Source organism: Lytechinus variegatus, chromosome 3 (genome assembly GCF_018143015.1).
Source record: "Lytechinus variegatus isolate NC3 chromosome 3, Lvar_3.0, whole genome shotgun sequence".
NCBI classification, from domain to species: domain Eukaryota; kingdom Metazoa; phylum Echinodermata; class Echinoidea; order Temnopleuroida; family Toxopneustidae; genus Lytechinus; species Lytechinus variegatus.
In genome coordinates, this window is record NC_054742.1 from 62,474,004 (window position 1) to 62,497,371 (window position 23,368).

The 23,368-nt window shown below is 35.9% G+C and overlaps 1 protein-coding gene across 1 annotated transcript; it reads left to right on the forward strand.

The window, feature by feature from the left end:
• Positions 1 to 9,570: 9,570 nt before the first annotated feature.
• LOC121411597 (3-beta-hydroxysteroid-Delta(8),Delta(7)-isomerase-like) lies at positions 9,571 to 20,224 on the forward strand. The gene is made up of 5 exons (XM_041604398.1): positions 9,571 to 9,594; positions 10,704 to 11,006; positions 11,968 to 12,004; positions 17,430 to 17,572; positions 18,672 to 20,224. The coding sequence occupies exons 2-5, from the start codon at positions 10,709 to 10,711 to the stop codon at positions 18,902 to 18,904; spliced, it is 711 nt and encodes a 236-aa protein (XP_041460332.1). The 5' UTR covers positions 9,571 to 9,594; positions 10,704 to 10,708; the 3' UTR covers positions 18,905 to 20,224.
• The last annotated feature ends 3,144 nt before the right edge of the window (positions 20,225 to 23,368 follow it).

Sequence of the window (23,368 nt, forward strand, 5' to 3'; positions counted from 1 at the left end):
ACCAAATAAATAATGAGAGTACGAAGCGCGAGCTCAAAATTTCTGATATTCCCACCTAAAAAAATGAACAGGCTAAGCGCGTTTTTATTTAAATTAACAAGCTGTGTGTCTCAAACAATTAAATGCGAGCGCGAAGCGTGAGCTTACTTCTTTGATATACATGTACATACATATACATGATAAAGGAGTATTTTTACAAATTTTGGTAAGAATATCCAAAGAGCAAAGGTATCTCACAAATTAAACAATGCGAGCGCGCAGCGCGAGCCGAACATTTTGATACACATTAACAATTTGTGTAAATCAAACAAAATAATGAAAGCTTGATGTGCAAGAAAATTGTGTGCAAATTGATATCAGAAGTGGATATATTGTATATATATTGGTTATATATTAGTGTCATTTAACCCTCTTGAATGGGATTCATTTCACAGGCAATGCGAGCGCGGAGCGCGAGCGAAAAATTTTATATAAAGTCTATTTTCCAATTCTTTCCCTCACCTTTTTTTTTTTGGTTTCCTTTCGGGTCGGGCCGGCCGTTACGAGGCCATAAATTACACATCATGGGTAAAATACCTCTTTCTTACTTTTCTTTCTGTTTTTCGTAGTTTCTATCAAGGTAAAGAGTACACTTTTTTCTGCAAGTTGTCAAAAAATACGGGGGGGGCGGGACTGGCTCGGCCCCCTCCTGGATCCGCGCCTGCATGCCAAATTGTTATTGCTAACCCCGGATAAGCAATGCTTGCTTTTCACACACGAAACTCGATAACCCCGGACTAGTGGTTTTTGTCGATCATTCGGAGTACAAGTACTTCACTCGTACCTTTTTACACACGCTAAAATTTCCTTAACCCCGTACTATAGGTGGGGCTAAATTGCCATTTAGCCCCACCTATAGTACGGGTTAAGCTTCAGGGGCGGATCCAGCCTTCGCCAATAGGGGGGGGGGGCGGAATTTTTTTTCAGCCATATTTTCCCCGATCGGCCACTCGAATATGATATTTGCCGGGATTTTTGGTTTCTTTAAAGGGGTAGTCCTATTAGTCACTTCTTAGCTTTATTCTTATGAATAAACATAAATACATAATACCATAATCATTATTTATATAATGCGAGCGCGAGCTATTTTTTTTTTTGGGGGGGGAATCTTATGTACTTTCTAAAGTTTGAACATTCTGGGCAATCCTGAAAAAAGATGTGTATGCAAGTGAATAATTATTACGAACGTGAAGCGCGAGCAGAAATGAACTGATGGAAAAGGTACTGTTAAGTACTTGCTTGCAGTTAGCCATGAAGACGTTACATATTTTTTTAAAAACCAAATAATGCGAGCGCGAAGCGCGAGCTGAAAATTTTTGACATTATTACCTAAGGAATGGAAATTCTAAGCACTTTTTGTAACTTAAGAGAATAGGTATAAACGATTGGTGCGAGCGCGAAGCGTGAGCAAAAAAATTCGTGATTTAGACCTACTGAACGAGACACTCTATTCAAGTTTTGTAAATCATGAAAAGGATGAGGAAGTGGGGATCTTCCTTACATTAATAATGCGAGCGCAGAGCGCGAGCGGAAAATTTTTATATACGTTTTGAGCTGATCGAAAACGTATTTGTTATGGACTGCTTGAACTTAGCCATGAAGACGTTACATATTTCAACATTCAAATATTGCGAACGCGAAGCGCGAGCTGAAAATTTTTGACTTCTACCTGAATAATGGAAATTTTAAGCACTTTTTGTAATCGTGGAAAGGATAAGACAAAAACTGAACATTATTTATAAAAAATTCTGGACACTCTATTCATGTTTTGTAAATCATGAAAAGGTTAAGCTATTGGAAATTTTCATACATTTATAATGCGAGCACAAAGCACGAGCAGACAATTTTTTATATTGTTATCTGAAACTGGATAATTATTTAAATGGAGAACAAGCTGCGTATCTGAATAAACGTGTGTTTAAGATATCGACCTAGAATTTGGATATTCTAAATACCTTTTTTTTACCATGAAAATCAATAAAGCGAGCGCAAAGTGCGAGCTAAAAATATATATGATATTCAGATCTGAACAGGGGGTCACTTTAAGCTCTGTATTGCAAGCACTTTGTGGAAAAATTGTGAGGTGAAGAAGGGTCACAGTTAAAACAGAGCTGATATTTTCAATTATTGTTACTTTGAGTTTTGACATAGGACCGGGATATTCTATATGGACATTATGTCATCATAAGAAAATGATGACTATCTTCCTATTTCTCTTCCTAAGCATGAGAGCGCAAAATCTATTAATATTATGGCCTGAAAATTGGACATTTAAAGCACTTTTGTAATTATGCATAAGATGCATGAGTTTAAAATCTATCAATGCGAGCGCAAATCGCGAGCAGAAATTTATGATTAATTGTCATCAAATGGTGATTTTAAGTAGTTTGTTTTAGAATTAATATTGAGATATACATAACTCACTAATCAAAATGCAAGCGTGCAGCGCTAGCTGATACGTTTTGACAATCTGACCTAAATAGGGATATTTTGAGAACTTCATGGAATACAGGAAAATAATAGGTACCTGACAAATCAAATTTTGCGAGCGCGCAGCGCAAGCAGAAATTGTTAATATTCAGAGCATAAAACAGAAATTTTTATACTTTTAAAAAATCAATTTGTAAATAAAACAAAATAATGAAAGTTGAATTTCCCAGCTGAAATATGTTTTGTATATTGACTTCAGAATTTGATATTTTAAGGTCCATATTGAGCAAGATATCACCTAAAAGGCAATGCGAGCGCAAAGCGCGAGCGAAAATTTCATATCCCGACATGAAAGATTAAAAAATAATAATTTCCAAGTCTTCCCCTTATATTATTTTATTCACTCATCTTCCTCCTCTTATGCTTGCCTTCCTTCTTTTCTCCTCTCTTTTCCCTTTTTCTTTTTTCCTTCCTTTTCCCCTTTTTTTCTTTTTTTATGCTCCGCCAATAGGGGGGGGGGGCCGGGCCCCTCGGGCCCCCCCTGGATCCGCCTATGAGCTTAGCCCACTTTCGTTTTACACTAGCGATCTTAACCCCGTACTATCTCTCTTAGCACCGCAATTGCTGGGATAACCCTGCTTTTTTGCAGGGCCAAATAATCCCGTACTAAAGGTGGGGTTAGCCCACTTTGCAAAAATGCTGTGTAAAAATAAAGTGGGCTAAGCTTAACCCCGTACTATAGGTGGGGCTAAATGGCAATTTAGCCCCACCTATAGAGTACGGGGTTAAGGAAATTTTAGCGTGTGTAAAAAGGGTATTGGTAAGGTTTCCACTAATTAATATGCTCCTTTTGTGAAAAAAATATGATGTACATTCGCTAAGAAGGGGACCTGAAGGACAAGGATTGATTGGGTTTTTTTGTGTGTGGGATATGTGCGTGCGTGGTTTATTCTGTTTTCATTTCTTTGTTTTCTGTATTATATATTTGTAATTTCAGTGAATTGTATAAATGAATGGTCAAGTACGTTGAATTGATTTAGAAATTGATGTATAAATATGTTAAAAAAACAACTATTCTCCCGTACCTTGATGTACGATAAAGTTATGAAATTTATGAAGTCAGTTTATGTTTGTATTTCACAGTTGTTTGTAAATGTCACTGAAAGAAGCGATAAAAGAATAGTTTAAAACAAACAAAAAAGTACCCATGCATATGCGTCTTCTTGAAGTGATGACCCCGTCATTTTTTTTTTTGTATTTTTTTTGATACAGCATTTCTGTTGAACTTGATGAACTCCACTATCCAAATTTGGTGGGAATCGGTCCCACGGAAATTTCGAATTTATTTCCGTGTTCGGAAAAAATGGTAGAATAGAAAGAAAGAAAATTGATGATGCCGTTGATGATGTCAGACGTCATATACTCGGATATGAAGGCACTGATCAGGGACCTGTCTTACAAAGTCAGAGTTACAATTGAGTCAATCAATTATAACTCTATATGGAAATCCATTAGTGTCATAATTTTTGCTGTTGGAAATTTGCACCATGTCCTTTGTAATAAAAAAGAAGCACAGTGAATTTTCAAGAAAATAGTAAATGCATGAATATACATCATAGAAAATATCTTGAACAAACATGAATAATACATATTGACGTTACTGGCCGTCCATAGTTACGATTTAAGAAAAAAATATTAATTGGGGCGGAGTGAAGCGAAATAAATGAGCGCGGTGATTGGACGAGCTAATCGCGCCAGCCGCGTACGCATATACATATGCATGATCTGAGGCCTGAGCTGATTGAGGTGCACTGGCCACTGTAGCCTGTAGGGAAAAGTTATGTAAGTGACAAGCTCTTCTCTTTATTTTTCATTTTTGTAAACATGGAAGGTTACGACTTCGAAAATTACTCCAATGCTAATACTAATGATGAATTTCGGATGCCTGGTCATGGACATGGTGTGGTCTGTGAGTGTGAGGACTGAGTGAGGAACTGTACTGGTGGTGGCGGTGCACTTGTCCGTTGTCCCACGCCTTCATTTCTTTGTCGGTAGACGATAGATCTCGTTAATAATTGATCCAATAATAAGGCAATATATAGTGAGGATGATGATGTCTTAAAAAAAATTGACATATACTGCATCATCATTAGAGTCTTGAATCCCTTTCCATATAGCCTTAAGAGAACCAAGTAAATATAGATGGATTCCCCTTGGAAATCCATCTTTTTTATTAAAAAAATCACGTAATTGGTCGTGATTTGATTTTAATTATCTCGACTCTACTACACCTTCCTACTACTAGGTACTACACCTAATGCATAGGAAGGTTTAAAAAACGGGAAAAAAGGTGAAAAATAAAGGTTTCTTACCAGACCGATGTCGCGTAGGCCCCTCGATCCACATATAATACCGATGTAAACAACCCAAATATAATGCATGGTGTCGACCCTCGAACCGCTTAGCCTTATTATGTATTGCATACTTCCAATACACAATGCCTTTTTGAAGAACAATTTATAGATAAAAATATTTCACAAATATTGAAATTTCTTATGTATATATAAAATGGCCCTCATACATGTCATAGGTCAAAACTGATGGAATAAGTTACATGAGATCAAAATACTCTCATGATGTTCAATTTAAAGGTAAATGCTAGTTTTGGTAACGATATCAAAATGAGTTCGTACAGAATCCAATGAAATGACCACCAAAGTGTCTGTATAAATAAAACGCATGTGCCAAAGGATTCTGGAAGAAATTGTGTAATTGCAGAGAAATCAGCAAATAAGCACAGGACTCGGGTAGAGCGTCGGGCCCGACGCTCTAAGCAATAATTATACATTGTCCCACGTGCGCTTATCTGTGTTGGGGATCTTCGGTGTGTACATTTTTCAATGTAGATTTCAAGATTTCACAAAGTTCAGTTAATGTAACTGTACCAGATCTAGATCCTCGATGATATACTGACAATTAAGCCTTTTTTTACAGACTTTCTTGTGAAATCAGTGTTTACTGCAACTACTGGAATTTCTCTTTAAAGATAAAATAAACCAATGCTTGGTGTCACAGCACACCCTTGTAACGATTCTGGTAACATTCGACATAAATTTTGATAAATTGAACTGATGTTATTGGTCATTTTGAGGGCCATAAGTGGCCAAAATGACCATAATCTTTTGAATAGGGTCATTAAGACTGATATATTTGTAATCAGCATAAAATTCTACACAGGATGGACCTTTAATGCAATCCCATTTAGAAGATACATGCTGAAGACCTCAAATTCCTGTCAATTTGCACAGTTTATTAAGCAGAATTGCGCGAATGGTCAGTTATGTCTAAAGTACCCAAAATGACCTTCATAGGTCAAAACTGATGGGATAAGTTACATGAGGTCAAAATACTCTCATGATGTTCAATTTAAGGATTAATACGCCAATGTTAAGTGTCACAGCACACCCTTGTAACGATTCTGGTAACATTGAAAGTATGTTTGGATAAATTTAACTTGTATTGTTGGTCATTTTGAGGGATATAACTGACCAAAATGACCATAAACTTTTGAATAGGGTCATTAAGACTGATATATTTGGAATCAGCATAGCATTCTACATAGCCTAGGAAGGACCTGTGAATACATTACCATTTAAGAAGGGAAGAAGATAATACATGCTTAAGATCTCAATTTCCTGCCTATTAGAACAGTTTATAATGCATAACTGTGTGAATGGTCAGTTTATGTCTCAAGTACCCAAAATGACTGTCAGGTCAAAACTGACAGAATGAATTATATGAGGTTGATTGTTATGATCTAGCGCACATTTTGAAAATTAATGTGGATTTCTAAAGACATCCAATCTTTGTTCTGATCAATGTTTGTAGCACATTTCGGACAAAAAAATCATGAAAATGGTCATTTTTGTTCAAAATATGGCCAAAATGACCACTTTTATTGTGATTTGGCAAATGAAACCACTTTATCTGGAATCTGGGTGCATTTTTGCTTAGGATAGACCCTTTTAATTGGATGTGGTTACAGAAGCATTCTGTTAGGGGACCATTTTCCAGAGAATGGTCAAATAGGTAATTTCTGGTAAAAAAAAGGCCAAAATGGCTAAAATGTCATGAGTATGGTCAATAAGACTGACATTTTTGGAATCGGCACACAATTTTACCCTTGATAAGCCTGTCAAACCTTCCCCACCAAAAATTCTGAATAAAGCCCCTATTTCCTAGTCTAACTGTACGGGTTTTGTCTGCATACAAACCTTGCATTAGTGTAAGACTAAGTGCTGTGGGGTACCACCTGTCAAAGTCAGAAATTGTTGAATAAATCCCCCCAAAACATGGTTGTTTTTGTCTATAAACACATTAAAGATCCAGACCAAAGCTAGTCTGCTGTGCAAACCTTCATTCGAGTTAAGGGTCTGATTGTGCAGCATATAATGCCTTGTGTACATACTGAAGAACCTCTCTCAGCTAGTCTTTGCATAGACACCCAGTTGTTGATCAGAGTTTTAATCAGGGTATGTACCTGCAGACTAGACTGAAGCTATTGATTTTAAGTGAAATTGTCAGATTGGAATTATAAGCACACAGTACAACGTTGTAAGTTAAATGCGTATTAACCGCTTGATAATTAATAGGTTTCAGCAATTGACAATTATGCTTTGATTGAGCTTTTTCTTAACCATATTAACACCTGAATGATGTCAGGAGGGTTTTATTCCATATAGAAAGAATAGATTTTTTTTCTCCAGATTATGAATTCAACTTCCTTTTTTAACGTGCAGAGGAAAATGGCACTGACCATTATTTGAATGATAAATAATAATTATCTTTAATGATACTTTAAAAACTCTTTGGAGCCAAGGCTGAATAAGGATGGAAATTGGGTCACATAAATGGGAAATAAAAATATAGCAAAAAAAAATTTCATCATTCAAGCTTGCACAAAAATATCTGTGCAATTATTTATTAAGTTATTATTAAGATGTTAATGCTGTTTATGATTGCAAAAGGGTCCTCTGATGAGATTTGAAAGAGGGGAGGTTCAAATTCAATTACCCCCCCCTCCATGTAAAAATCTGGTCTGAAATAGAGTTACAATAGGGTAAATTAATACTGTTACCTCAATTGCCCCTCCCCCTTGTAGGCTTAGGTACACTGTTTGCATATATTCTGATAAGGTTTTTGTAGGATAAAGGCCTTTGAACCATATGATGATAAGGCAAAGACAGTCACATGGTCACAGTACCAACCCACATTGAATTATAATATCTCTTTAATTCAATAGATGCACAGGAGTGACTGCATAGGGTGAGTTAAAGGATTTAAAAAAAGCTAATACATAATATGAGCTACATGTATTCCTAACCCACATTGGGCATGAGGCCAAGTTTTCATACACGCATAGAATTCAGGGAAATTTGTTCGCTTGCCAAACATAGAAAATTTACTATATATCAGAAATATAATAATGATGATAATATACAGTTCTTGTACAGTGCATATCACATTATGAATAATGTCTCTGTGCGCTTCCAAAGGATTTGGATATCATTACCCCAGCTCTACAGGGTATAAATACTATAGGGACAGTGATTTTCCGCAATCGCGGAAAACGGACGGAATTCACGGAATCGGCTATTTGAAACGGAAAGTGGCTACTCAAACGGAAAATCACGGAAAACATGTTTTTTCTAAAAATGCACAAAAAAAGCAACAGAAAATAATCCCAAATCCTCAACAAATTACGAATATCAACTGAAAAAACACGATCTCACTTTGCAACAACAATCATGACAATCATTACATCGTAACTACACTCGAGCCTCTCCATCACTCGATCGTATCTAAATTAGTTTACACTCACGTCTGCATATTAGGCAGAATACAGCTGTGTGTTGCTGCCTTCTGCGTCCGGTCATAATATAATGATCACGGTGATTCATCAGATCCAAAATGGCGGATATTTGGAAGTTGTCGACTGCTCAAAACGATGTCCGAAAAGTCCCCAAATCAGCGATAAAATCCCATTTAACAATAAAATAATGCTAATAATATGAAAGGTGAGAATGTATTCATGTTGATTATGTTTCTCTAAATAGTTTTTGAGCTTGAATCTCTTCGATTAAAATGGATTTTAAAGCGATGTTAGTACATTGGTGGATGCAAATTTTGAGCAGCGCTACATGTAGCATTTTGACATCGCTACTCGTTGCGTATTGGTTTTCTATGTAAACGGATTGTCAATTTTTCTTGTACACAAAGTCTATAGGGAAACGGAATTTCCGTTTTCAGACATGCTGAAACAGAATTTGAGATTTTCTGAAACGGAAAATCACTGTCCCTAATACTTCCATGACGAATTTGGTATCAAATGAGCGTATTAAGCTATTTCACATGATTGGGATGCCATTGGGATTAAAGTATATTTCAGGTGAAATTTTCTTTGAAGAAAAAAAGTAATATTAATGCCAAATGTTTTCTATTGTTATAATAATATATTTTCAAACATATAGAAGTGTATGTCAAATCAATGATTTACATTACATTTTCTATCATGACATGTCGCCACTGAAATGTTAGTGTTGAGAAGTAACTAGCACAAATATGAAATGTTTTTGTCAAGTTTTATTTTTAATTTGTCTAATATATGAAAATTTTTTGGGAAAAAATGAGACCTAAATATTTTTTTAGCTCCTGATTACAAAGTCAAAGCAATGTGATGAAGGGGCATGACATACTCATTTGTTTGATACTAAATTCGTCATGATAGCACAAATATTTTATAAGGTACATTTTATGTTTGGCAAGTGTAAACTTGTCTTTGAATTTCCTGGGTGTATGTAAACTTCTGGCCTCAACTGTATATGAAGAGATAACATTCTGGCAGACTCATTGAGGATTTTGAGTTGAGCAGTCATAGTTTCTGCTTTTGTGTGAACATGTTTCCCTAGACACTGTATCACAACTTTAAATTGATAGCTTTAGGGTACCACATCAGATTAAAATCTATTAATAGTTAAGCTCTTTACACACTTCATTGATGTACCGGGTAATTCTCTTGTTGATTTTAAGGTTCACTTTTTGTACAAGCTGTTCCAAGGTGCACCCGTGAGTTAGCTCTTCTTCACTTGGTAAAGATTGTTCTTGATATTAATGAAACTATCAAGCTACTCCCTTTTTGTCGTCTATTGAATGCAGTAATCTTTGCAGAGTTTAGTCATTACTTTACTTAATATAGTACTAGGTTGTATTACCTTTTGATTTTCATTTGATCCATAAATTATTGCTATAATGTAGAAGGAAAGTCACAACAACCTGATGAATAAGTAATCCTCATATTCAGAACATATAATAATAATACATATAATTTATATAGCGTCTTTTCCATTTTGATTAAATGCTCAAGGCGCTTAAGAGAGTAAAATATATTTACTTAAATACTTAAATACTATATAATATTTGTATCACATATTCATTTAAGGTTATCATAACTTTAATAGTAAAACAATAATGATTGTACTATGTGTTTGAAAGCACAAACGTGAAAGGGCATTTAGAATTTCTGCAGAATCGTGTTTAAATAAATGGTTGAATAAACAAAATGGTGATTTGAATTATGATTTGTAGATGTCATTGTATCGTTCTGCTTCTGTGTTCATGCCAAACTGCGCATTGCCAATGGTATTTTTTGCTTTAGCTTTACATGGCAGCCATATACGAGTATTGAAAATTGATGTTGTGTGTCATTTGGGATTCAATATGATGAAATGATATGTGTACATGTAGGTAGGTGGTTAACTTATGTATGATATGATGGAAGAAGGTAATAGTCTTCTTGTAATTGGTTAGTTGGCTTGTCCTCCATTGTTCAGGAATGATGGGACTGGGACTGTCCTGTGTGTGTTTCTTAAAGCTATTTGTAAAGTTACGAACGATGCACGACTGGAACATGTTCTTAGGTCATAACTCAATTGCATAGAGATATCACATCGCATAAGAAAGGATCACCAGTCGTGCATGAAGTCATATTTATCTTACAAACAGCTTTATGAAACATTTACACAACTGACACAAGTACCTGCTTTACTCCTCACATTACTTCCTTGCTTGGTACAGAGAAGCAACTTTTCAAAATAGTGGTCAGAATTTGTGTGAAATGACACTTCATCATCCCGACTTCCTATTGTAAGTAACTCTTATTTTTTTAATGTTTCCAGACAAGATGGCTTCCAACACCAACCACCCGTTCAACCCACCGAGTCTCTTCGTGAAGGACTACATCCCTAATTCTATGACCACAGGGACCATCCTGAGCATTGCATTACCAGGATTTGCCGTCATCTTGATCACAGTATGGCTGATGACTGCCAAGGATTTTCATGGACGTCCAATTCCCCTGGGTCAGAGGGCTATGTTGGCTTGGTTTGGTCTGTGCGGGATGATACACTGTATCCTAGAAGGTTATTTCAGTGTTTTCTACCAGACTATCCCCAGCAAGACTGACTTCTTGGGCCAGATTTGTAAGTTTTCAGCTTTAAATTTTGTCGTAAATTATTTTCAGTCACTTTCACACAGCTTGTTTTAGCTGGGCAAGCTACAAAATTTCAAATGAAGAAGTAGTGTTTTAGCCCCGGGGGGGCCACTTACATTGACGAGTGGATACCATGCGCGACCAAAAAAACACGTAAAAAGGATGTCTTTTTCACGATAGGGCACGTTACGTACGTAACGTGATAAGGGTGTCAAAAACACGAAAATTATGAAAAAGGGTATATATTTCGCGAGGACAATTACTTGTGTAGGGTCGAATTTGGGAGGATGATTAAACATAATTAAAATGTTTTATAAAGGATGTCCTTTTTGCCCCAACACTTCGTGTTTTGAGTCCGATTTGCGCGAGGTGTAGAAGGTGGGGTCGTACTAAACCAAATAAGGTAAAGCCGACGACCGAAGGACCCGTAACAATAAAACATTCCTGTACTTGTTTAGGGGTTCATTTCAGGAATATTTGCCAAGAGTATCGATTTGTTTCCTATACTTGTTAAGGGTAGGGTTTCACACGCCAATACTTGTTAAGGGGTGCATTTTCAGAATATGGAAATTACGTGTTTAGGGTGCTTTTCGAGACCCCATGGTCGCGCATGGTATCCACTCGTGAATGGAAGTGGCCCCCCCCCCCCCGGGGTTTTAGCAAGTATATGTTATCCAGACTGTGGCTTTGATTTATAATGATGTTTCACTAAATTGCCTTGTATAAGTTTGAAGTGCAAGTGTTCAGACCTGTTCTATTTATTTCAATGAATGCTTATTAATCTTCAGTGTATACATGTATTTCTTATTCTTCCCCTTCACCATAGTTTTTCAGGCCACAAAACCAATACATTCTGCTTAAGGTTAGCCTGGACTTCTGCATAATTTTTTCCCTATTGTGGTATAAATTTTTCTAATTGCTTCACTTAACTATTTTTTTTATCCTTTCAGGGAAGGAATATGGGAAGGGAGACAGTCGTTATGTCATGTAAGTACCGGTATTCATTTGTACGTTTCCCTTATTTTCTGGCTTATGATCAGTTCATTTGAAGTCCAAATATGATGGAGGGGGGGTCTGCAGCAGTGTTGTAGTCAAGGCTCAAACCTCCAAGGCTAAGGCCAAGGCTTTAATACCCAAGGCCAAGGCTTCAATACCCAAGGCTGAGGCCAAGGCATGGAAACCCAAGGCCAAGGCCAAGGCCTGAAAACCTCAAGGCCAAGGCATTTCAAACTTACGATATACAGAACAATGAGCTAACAATGCTTAGGCCGCTAGACATCACACATGGCAAAAATGTATGTGAGCGAGCGGACTGAGCGAATAAAGAATTTCACCCTTGTACATTTAAAACAATAATAATTTCATGTTAGATTTAGACGTAATATATTATATATATTTTTTTTTGGGGGGGGGTGGTTCAGAGCCAAAAAGGCACTTATATACCAAAATGGGAATTTTTGGTGCTAACAGATACATGTATTTTCAAAATGAGATTATCAACTGCGTGAAGTAGTTGTTTGTTTTGTAGAAATTAAGTTGAGCAAAGCCTTTTTAAATTTATTTCTTATTGATAAGATAGATATTTTGATTTAGGTTTTACTTCTCAGCGAGAAAGTGTAGCGAGCAAGCAGTTTTGAAAAGAAAATCAATTCTGAAGTTGTAAAACTCGATTTTTGGTCAATTATGGGTTTAATGACTGTTAAATCACTAAATCACTGTTGCGTGATGTTGCCGGTACGAACCACGATCTCAAACTTCTGGACATGTGAAATAAGATATGAAAATTAAATATTCTGAGCTGTTTTGTAATAATGAAAAAGATGTGTATCTAATTAAAGAAATAACGCTAGATAATGTACAGATCAGAAAAGGAAGCATTTAAGGACTGCATTTTTGATAGGATACATAACTCACCAATCAAAGTAATGCAAGCGCAAAGTGCGAGCTAAAAAAAATTGTGATATTCCAACCTGAAAACTGGACATTCTAAGCATTTTTTGTGTGCAAACAGGAATAGAATGAGTACAATAATTGATGCGAGTGCAGAAAGCGAGCCAAAAATTTGTGATATTCCAACCAGAAAACACCATTCTATACATTTTTGTTACCATGAACAGGATTACATGTAGTACTGTAAAACAATAACTGATGTAAGCATGATTCAAAATTTGTGATTTTAAAACTTAAAATAAAATGTATTATTTTTACTATTAAAGAAGGTATTTCTTTTTTAAAAGGGCAAAATCTTTCTGAAAAAAGAAGGCATTTTTTACTTTGGAAAAAGAGGCATTTTTCCTACAGAATTTTTTTTTTTTTGGGGGGGGGGGGACAAGAGAGCAGAGTGCAAGCTGAAATTTTCAAATGCTGACTTGAAAATGTGTCATTTTTAGGATTCTTGCCAGTTTTCATGTTTTTTCTGCTTACAACCACTTTCAAATTTCAATTCTCATTTCTTGTATCTTCTACACCTATTTTACCTAAAAAAAAACAGAATAAAGAATACTTACAAAATAAAGTTAAATTCAAAAGGATACAAAATAAATGGGGTGTACCCCATACCCTTAGTTGGGGGGGGGGGATAAATCTTGATTATTTCCTGAAACATTTAATTATTGATAATTATTAATAATATTAATCATTATTAATTATATATCATTATTTTAATTAATCATTATTCAGGGATGTAACTGGAGTTTTGTATAAAAACCTGAAAATGCGAAGCGGAGCGAGCGAAGCTCTCGCGCTTTACGGCTGGGGGTCCAGGTTCAACGCCCCGGTGGGGGTCGGGGGGCGAAGCCCCCCGAAGCCAGAGCATTATTGCACATTTGGGGCCACAGGAGAGGCCATTTCAGGGTTTAAATTGATCTGATCACTTCAATATAAAACAGTCCAAGGCTCCAAGCAACGTTTAAACCCGCGTCTATATGTCGCGAACGATGTCCTTTTGATTTACACGATGTACGGTACCATCCATTTTCAAGCGAGAACGAATTTAAAAGTACTGTCAAATTGCAAGTTACAATTCAAACAAATTTGCGAATTCTTGCACAAAAAATATTAAGCACCGTAAAAAAATGTAATGCTGATCCGATCACTTCAATAACAAAATTATCCAAGCAATGTTTAAGCTGTTAATTCCGAGTTAAATCACAGTCCGAACGAGAGGTTGGCAAACAAAATATGTGCGGCACATGTGCATGTGTTTGTGTGTGGAAATTGCGATCCAGGGGCGGTATTCTGAACATTGTCTTATCTCCATATTTTATCTTATCTCAGAGATATGACAAAATCGGTATTCTGGTGGATGTCATAACTTTTGTCACAAAAATTGTCATAAATTTTGTCTTATCTCTTTGGCGCGCACCAAAAATACGCGGCTTTAATGCGCGTAATCCTTTTATACAAGCAAAAGATATGACAAAAGTTATGACAGGGGGTAGCAGTCATAAATTTTGTCATATCTTTTAGTACCAAATATCCCGATACCCTGCCGACTGAATGTCAAGCATATAACGATATCATTTAGATTAGATTGTGGTATTAGTTTCACTCATCATCCACGACAATTTTTAAAATTATTTTTTCATGCTACAATTAGTTAGGCCCTACATATTAATTTCTCTTTTTTTTCTCTGTTTTCCTTAATTTTCTACTTCTCCTCTAAAATCCTTCACAGCTCCCTGTCTCTCTTTGTAATTAAGCGCATCAATATTCGCGTAGTTGCGCGATGCCACCAACAGAATTGGGAATACCCCCTACCTGTCACGGGCATTCCTATTGGCTAGAAGGGCTCCCACTGGGAACTAACGATGATTTTGATTGGATTGCTTCCGAAAAGATGGGCGGGAACTTTGAGAGATATGACAGGGAAAAGACAATGTTCAGAATACCGATTTGTGACAATCATAGCGGTGTCACATCTCGGAGAGAAATGACAAAATTTATGACAAAAGTTATGACAGAGTTACAGAATACCACCCCAGGGTTCACTTCCGCATTCAAGCCAACTCGCGACAGCTCGACCATCAGAATTTCAGACAGCGAGCGTTCTGTGCATTGAATACTGTAATTACGGTCAGTATACACTGTATACTGACCGTAACGTAATCAGAGCGAATTTCTCAGTAGCCGAGATGTCGCGATTCACGTGGCAAGCAAAGCACATGTACAAAACACATTGGCGATCGATCGTCTTTTTTAGAACGTGCCGATCGTGAAATTTCGAAGGGGCCGGGTTTTCCGGCAACTTTCGAGGGAGGGAAAACCGGAAAAGTTGAGATTTCATGAAAATACCGGAAATCCGACAATTTCCGGAAAAGTTACATCACTGATTATTTCTTGAACCCACATTGACACAAAAACAAATACGTTATTTCATTGAATTTTTTCCCTTTGTTTTGTCAATCTGAGACAATAGACCCAAAACAAAATGTATACAATTTAGAAAAGATGTACTGCCTATCATTATTAACTAATTCTGCAGTATTTTCTGCCTAACCAGCCACGCCCATCTTTCTTACCCCCTTACATATTTCTCTCCCTTATCCTCTCTCTCTCTTCCAATTCCTCTTTCTCGTCTGTTTAAAAATATATCAGACCCCCCCCAAAAAAAAAAATGAGAGAGAGAGAGAGAGGAAGAAGTTCCACCACCAAGAATAAACTTAAAATAGGGGGATAAAGGAAAGGAAAATGTGGAGTAAATTTGATATTATTTTCAAAACATACTGTCACAATCTTTCAAAAAAAAGCTTTTTTTATAGCAAGAGGGTGACAAATTTTGTTCGCTCGCTCGCTTCAATCGCTTTCAACTTTTTTGGCAGAAATTTTGTTCTATATGCCATGCTTGGCCCCTCTAAATTTTTGGCTCATCATGCCATTGACATAGCCAATTTGGATATAACAAAATTAAAGTCTGTGTTCAAGTTTTCCAAATATTTTCAGAATATAATTAAGACTTAAATCATTCTTGTTGGCTAAAGAAAATAATACAAGGAAAATCCTAATGGAATAGAAATCAACCTTGTTATAAATCATTCCTTAGATTTAGCTATGTTTAAAGTGTGAAAGTTGTTGTCAAAATTGCAGTCAGATCTGTCAGAATTATTCCTTTCATCAAAGCACTATAATCTTGATCATAATCATTATTACTGTCATTATTATCATTATTATTAATATTGTCATCATCATTAGTCATGATTACAACACATTACCAATTAATAGTTATTTTTCATCACTGCTGTTTTCTTTGTTACAATGTGATGATAATTCTTAATAATGATGATTTAACAATTACAATTGATGACACAGCTAGTACACAATACTGCTGTTGCTACTGTTACTGGTGACTGGTAGTTTTGATCATTAGTGTCATTAAATATACAGAACAATTGAAACATTTATAATTACTTATATAAAACAAATGAAAGTACAAAATACAAAATGCCTTGAAAAAGCCTTGAAAATGCCTTGAAATTTCAAGGCTCAAAATCCTCAAGGCCAAGGCCCTCTCAAGGCCAAGGCTTGAATGTTCAAGGCCAAGGCTTTGAAAAAATAGGCCTTAAGGCGCCTTAAGGCCAAGGCCGAGCATCAAGGCACTACAACATTGGTCTGCAGGTCTGACATCCACAAATGCACAAAGGGGTCATTGTTGCATTCAAGAGCTGTACATACACAACTTACATTACTCTGAACCCATCAAAGCCATGGTCTCATGGATGCCATTTGGATTAGCCTCAGTGTAGTCTGCAGGCACAGGCCCTGATTAAAACTTTGATCAAAAAGTATGTCTCCACACAATGACCAGCACATACAAAACTTTCTGTTTCAATTCAGGAGAGTGAGAGGGCCTTCAGTGCCCCCTCTCATTGGCATTGAAGTTTTGTAGCCTCCTCTTGATTCTCCTATATATAGTGTAATAATAATTTATGCTATACAACTGGGCCCCAAAGATACCAGCTTGTTCCTGAAAAAAAAAATGTTTTGGGTGTGTGATCATCGTTTAATCAGTGAATGTGTACCAAGGTTATTTTTTTTCTTTTTTGCGGGGGGGACAAAATATTGAATGAATGCTATTTACTGAATTTACACTACAGTGGGCATATACAGAGATGCCAAGTTCAAAGACCAGCTATGTGTGAGATTTTCTGGGAGATAGGCTGTTGCGTGAGACAGAGATTTGAGGGGATGAACAAGAGTCCAAAATGCTTGAGTCTCATGCATAATGCGTGAGACTTGGTAGCTCTGGCATATATCATTAGATCAAGACCTTTTTTTTAACCTGATGCTAACTAACTGATTGTGGTAGTTCAGTTTTCAACATGAAAAAGAATATCGGTGATGTTGGATAGCAATAAAATGAGGAGCATCATTCTTACTTTATTTATCTTGGATTCTCTTTTTTTTTCGTGTTCAGTGGTGATAACTGCACTGTATGTGTAGAATCAGTTACCGCCTGGCTTGAAGGACCAGCTTGTTTCCTCATCATCCTTGCTTACCTTAGACGATCTCCAAGTAGATATCTCCTTCAACTCTTGGTTTCCACTGGCCAGCTATATGGTATAAATTACTTTACCATTTTAAATACACCAGTTGATTACCTTGTTACTTTTTTTGCATTGTTTCTTGCAGCTTTTTTATCAATTGTTCGTATTGTCTCACCTGTATAGCAGAGTGAGACTATAGGCGCAGCTTTTCCGACGGCAGCGTCAACATCAAATCTTAACCTGAGGTTAAGTTTTTGAAATTTAGAACTTAGAAAGTATATGGACCTAGTTCATGAAACTTAAGGTTAATCAAGTATTACTGAACATCCTATTAGAGTTTCATGTCACATGACCAAGGTCAAAGGTCATGTGAGATCAATGAACTTTGGCCACATTGGGGGTATTTGTTGAAGTACCATCCCATCTCTGTAAGTGTATTGGTCTAGTTCATAAAACATGGAAATAAGAGTAACCAAGTATCACTGAACATCTTGTGCGAGTTATAGTAGTTTTCAAAGTCATCACTGCTGCTATGTTGAATCGTGTGATGCAGGTGAGATGGGCAGAGGCATTCCACTTGTATATATTTATGCGTTACTTCTTGTACATGTAGTTCTAAGAAATATGAGTATACTGTGAAGGAAGCTTGAATAATAATTTGTTATTTGTGTATATTATTGTATTCATCTTTATGTATTTCTAATTTTTCTAGTTTCTATTGTTTTCTCCTTCAATAAATTGGCATTATCCACTATCCAGGGGGGAAAAATCAACATTCTTTGCGAAAAGAGTAATTGGTAATTTCAACAAGAAAATACAAAGTAAATGATAGGCCCACTTGTCCTAAGAAGAATATTTTACTTATACTGAATTTATATCCTCACAAAATCATGTTTCTATTAAAATTTTCAATGTACTTGTGACATTTAAAGTCTGAGAATTTGGGGGATATTTCAATATTGAATTAAAAATCTAACCATAAAGTGAATTGACAACTTTATTTCTTTCACTTTCTTCAAAGCCCAATCACCTTCAAGAATTTTGTTACATGTCACCCTTTCTCTCTTTTGGGGGGAAATGGGAAAAAGATTTGGTGATAATTGTCAAGTGTCAACTCTGTTGGAAATAAAATGTCCTTTCTTTCCATTGTTTGTATTCTCCTGAAAATTCAGGTACGATCATATTCTTCATGACGGAGTACCGCGATGGTCTGGCTCATTGCAAGTACGGTGATCCTCTGTACTTCTGGGTTTATTTCATTTCCTTCAACGTTCCTTGGGTTATTATCCCCATCATCAACATCATTCATTGCTTTGGTCATCTCTCTGCTGCTCAAGCTAGCTTAGACCAATCCTCTCAACAGTCGACTAAAAAAGCACCAGGCAACAAAAAGAAAAAGTACTAGCGCCACACGGAGATGAAGGTGTGCTTTTTGCTCAGGGCCAATATTCTTAAAAGTTTTAACTTTTGTGTTTAGTTGTTACGACAGTCATAAATGAGCGGTGCATCAGTGGTTTATTTCCAATTTGTCTAATGCCAATTCTTCCAATTGCCAACTTGTCGACTATCCTTTAGTTTACCATCAGTCCGCTCACCATATGGTCTAATAACCAGTTGGTCCAATGGCCATTTAGTCCATATAACATTTGGTCTAATTGGACTAAGTGTTCAATTGTGCAAAATGAATGAAAATGAAATGGATATTAGACCAACTGCTTATTAGACAAAGTGATGATTGGACCAAATGGTTATTAGACGAAATGTTATGGACGGAATGGCATTAGACTAAATGAAAGTAGACCATGTGGATAGTGGACGAACTGATAATAGACTAAATGATAGTAGATGAGTTGTCAATTGGAAGAATTGGCATTAGATGAATTGGAAATTTACCGGTGCATCAGCATAACCTACATGTTTTTTGCTTGCTGGTCAGTGGGGATGAATTTGTTCCATTCAAAATTGATTTTAGGAGTGTCTGGGAAACATAGTTTGGCTATCAAATGAAGCTAGACAACTTGAAGGATGAATGTTTGAGAATACTGGCCCAGGGTGTTGATAGCAGGTACTCTGTCAACAAGTGCTTCAGTTTGAATTCCTACGTGTCTTCGAAGTATGTATTGAATGAAATCACAATGAACCCTAAATCTGAAAAATGAGTTTAATTCCTGACATTGCGCCAAATGTCCCTTCATAGATAATTATCATTCAGTAACATTGAGTCCTACCCAAATGAACACCACACTCTGACCCTTCATGTTAAATATATAGTTCAACTTTCTATCTGTCTACAAGCTTGGCTCAGATCCTACACTAAAAATGAAGCCTGGAGCATTTGTTGTTAGATCATGGACCTACTACAACGTGTAGTAGGTCCATGGTTAGAGCAACTGTTCAAAAAATGTTGAAATAATCATTCATCTTTCAATTCTCTTTTATTGAACAAAAGAAAAACTTTTTAAAAATCACAATGGGAGTCATGGGACTAAAACTGGAATATTGATATTGGTAATTATGATAAGGTATACATTTTTTGATTTTTAATGACCAAATGTGCTGGATATATGCCTTTAATATCTGAATTGACAATGTTATGGAATGAGTAAATATTGATGTTTTAATCATGAGAAATCAGGTAGTTTTAGCTAGATTCTCAAATCATATTTTCTGTAATTTTTAATATTTGCTGTGTCAAGTTTGATTCTGTATTGTAGTTAGGAAGGATTTCATTGTGAAAAAACTTTGGAACACATCTCCATGAATTAACCTCATAGAAAATAAAAACTATGCACATACATGCAGAATCAGGTTGGAAAGTAGAATATCAATAAGCTACATGTATATAAATATCTATAAGGATAGCTTAGATATTAAGTTGTAGTATGAATGCAGGAAGACCATAGATTTAAGCTGGTTGAAAGGAAATATGCTCATGGTGCTTATACAGGGTATCCGATGTCTTTTCAAATACTAGTTGTTGACACACATTGATACAAAAAACTACACGTGTATGAAATATACCATTTTTGCTGCATCGAAGGCACACGAAGTTATTTTACAGTAAGTACAGTTTGACCTTTTTGTTTCTGAGTGATGCTATTGGGTTGCAAAAGCTTTACTGAGATGAGTAGAATTCATGTTTTTACTGAACTAATACCTTGGTCACATTTGCTCTACGGCAGCCGTACAGCAAGTCGAAAACAGCTGTTTTGACAATTTTTTGTACCAACTACATATCGGTGGTTAGAATTAAAATTAATAAAACAGCCGTTTTCGACTCGCCGTATGGCCGCCGTAGAGCAAGTGTGATCAAGGTGTAAATCTCCATATTCTTGGTCTACCATTCTGGAAAATATTACTTTGTTCATGGATCTAAAGAAATGGTCAAGGAATAGTGAAATCATCTTGTACAGCAATAGCTCCATATTTCCTTTGAAGATTCAACTTCAAAACATCTTTTTAACTGCAAACATGATGAGTTATGGTGGTCTTACATGACCGTGTACATGTTGTTTGTATTTTACTTTTTGGCCCTGTTTGGGTTGTCATGTGCAATCTTTATTGTAGTTAGGTTGCGATGATTTTACTACGTTGCAATAACAGTAATCAATATTATCTTAACCTTTTGCTTTCAAAATAAGAAGACGTCAGCTTGCACAGTGAGCAGTTTATCCATGAAGATCTTTTATGAATATATCTCTGTGGTTTATCATTGTTATAATGCAATGTTTAGATAAATTGCATTCATGTGCAAAGATTGTAGATTTTGTTAATATTTTGACTGAGGATAGGACCTCCAATTTTGATAATTTCATTCCCATCATGCAATGTGTGAACTATATGTGTCAATTGTACATAGATTCTTGCTGTTTTGTGTGTAGGTTGTAAAAAATATTGGTGAAGGTTTGAGGAAAATCCGTTAAAGAGTAAGAAAGTTATCAGAGTTCAAAGTTTTGGATTTGTGACGTCATAAACGAGCAGCTGTCCCATGTGTTATGTAATATAAAATGCATAAATTTCAAATTTTGTATGGTTCCTGATGACTTAATTTTGTTTTCTTTTCATGATCGGGTGTGAAACGATTTGTCTATTGATATACAAAAGTTACAGTGAAAACCATTTTCAATTTTCTGAGAAAATGACATTTCATTGATTTTTTACCATTCGCTATGTAGGAATGCTGCTCGCATATGACGTCACAAATAAAATAATTGAAATTCTAATAACTTTTTAATTATTTGATGAATTTTTCTCAAACCTTCGGCAATATTTTTCATTAATTTTTCTGCTATTTTTACAATAAACTTTTTGTCAGGGTGAACTTCCCCTTTAAGTGGTCCACTTCAAACTGGGGGGTTTTCTGGTTATCATCTTGAAAAAAAATGCACTTGACTACGTTTTTGGTCCCAAATGGGAATGTTATTAGAAACAGAATAAAATGACAAGATGTGCCATTTTAGTTTCGAGGGAAGTACGTAATTGCTTAGAAAGAAGCAAAATGAGTTTGACATTTCAGCAAGATGGGTCTTTTTCCAATCAATACTAATACTCTGTCACGCATGTGCTCATCTGTGTTGGGGGGATTTTCAGTCTGATCATTTTTTGTGATGTCACAAAGTTAGGTTTATGTTATTGTATACTAGATTCAGATTTAAAATGATGTAGTAACAAACCAAACACTTAACCTTGATTTTAAAGATTTTCACATGAAATAATTTTTTGCTGCATATTCTTTTTAGCTCCAAGCCAAATATTAAATGTGCAGTATTGAATCTTTATCATTAGTTTGAAGGTTTCATGCCATCCAAATCCTACCTGATTCTTATTGATGCATATTGCTGAATACAACCCATGATGTTACAATTTGAGAATCAAAATGTTTCATAGATTTAAAAAATATATTAAAATATTTTCCAATTTGCTAAGCTCCACCCCCAAAAAGAGAGCTCAGACGTCATTCCCTCTGTGACATCATCAGTCGATCAATCTTTCAGCCGATTGTTATTGACCTAACAAAGGAAAAGTGGTTCGTACCTTGCCAGAGCTAACCACCTCTTAACAGTCATCTGCTGCTGCACCACCAGCAAATAAAAGCATGTGATTTTATAGTCAGCATGTACTGAGCTGTGGGAAGTTTAATACCTAAAATTGTCTACTACTGCTGATTCAGATAACAGAGGGTATGAGATCTGAGTTCTCCTTTTCAAAGGGTGGGGCTTAGCGTGTAGGAAAAATTCTGGTAAAAACTGTTTATAACAAATACACAAAATGTATCTGGATTCTTAAATCAAAAACAAGTTTCATTTAGCACTATGCATCAATAGGAATCAACTTTGATTTGGATGGCATGGAACCATGAATGATTTCTAAGTTTTGGTACTTGCTCTTGTCAGGTTATAATTGATTTTTTGCTGTGATGATTTAATTTGAGAAATAAGAAGTAATCATTGCTGTTTACAAAGTTTGTTTCAGTTGTCTTCTGTCCATCTGTTCATTGCAGAAATATTTTCATAACCCTGGGAGCATTTCATGTAACACCAACAACTCATTTCATTAAAAAAGCCCCCAAGTCCTTGTTTCTGATTGGCTTAGAACAAACTAGTCAAAGAAAATCGCTTTTTGCTTTATAGCCACTCTCCAGTTAACAAAGTGACCAAAATATGTGGTTTGGCCGGCTATGCAAAGCAACCCCCCCCCCAAAAAAAAAAATCATACAAAATACACATTCTGCGCCCATTTTCATTTGAATCGGTATCTTTTTGCTGAAGGAATCTAATATTCTTACATTGCCAATTAAAAGGAAACATCAAGTTGAATAAATACAGGGGGGATATAGCAAATCACTGAATAAGGAAAAGGAAACCCCCAA

Coding starts and splice junctions, on each gene's coding strand:
- LOC121411597 (XM_041604398.1), top strand. CDS start 10,709: ATGGCTTCCAACACCAACCACCCGTTCAACCCACCGAGTCTCTTCGTG. Junction 11,007..11,967: donor TGACTTCTTGGGCCAGATTT/GTAAGTTTTCAG, acceptor TTATCCTTTCAG/GGAAGGAATATGGGAAGGGA. Junction 12,005..17,429: donor GGAGACAGTCGTTATGTCAT/GTAAGTACCGGT, acceptor TTTCGTGTTCAG/TGGTGATAACTGCACTGTAT.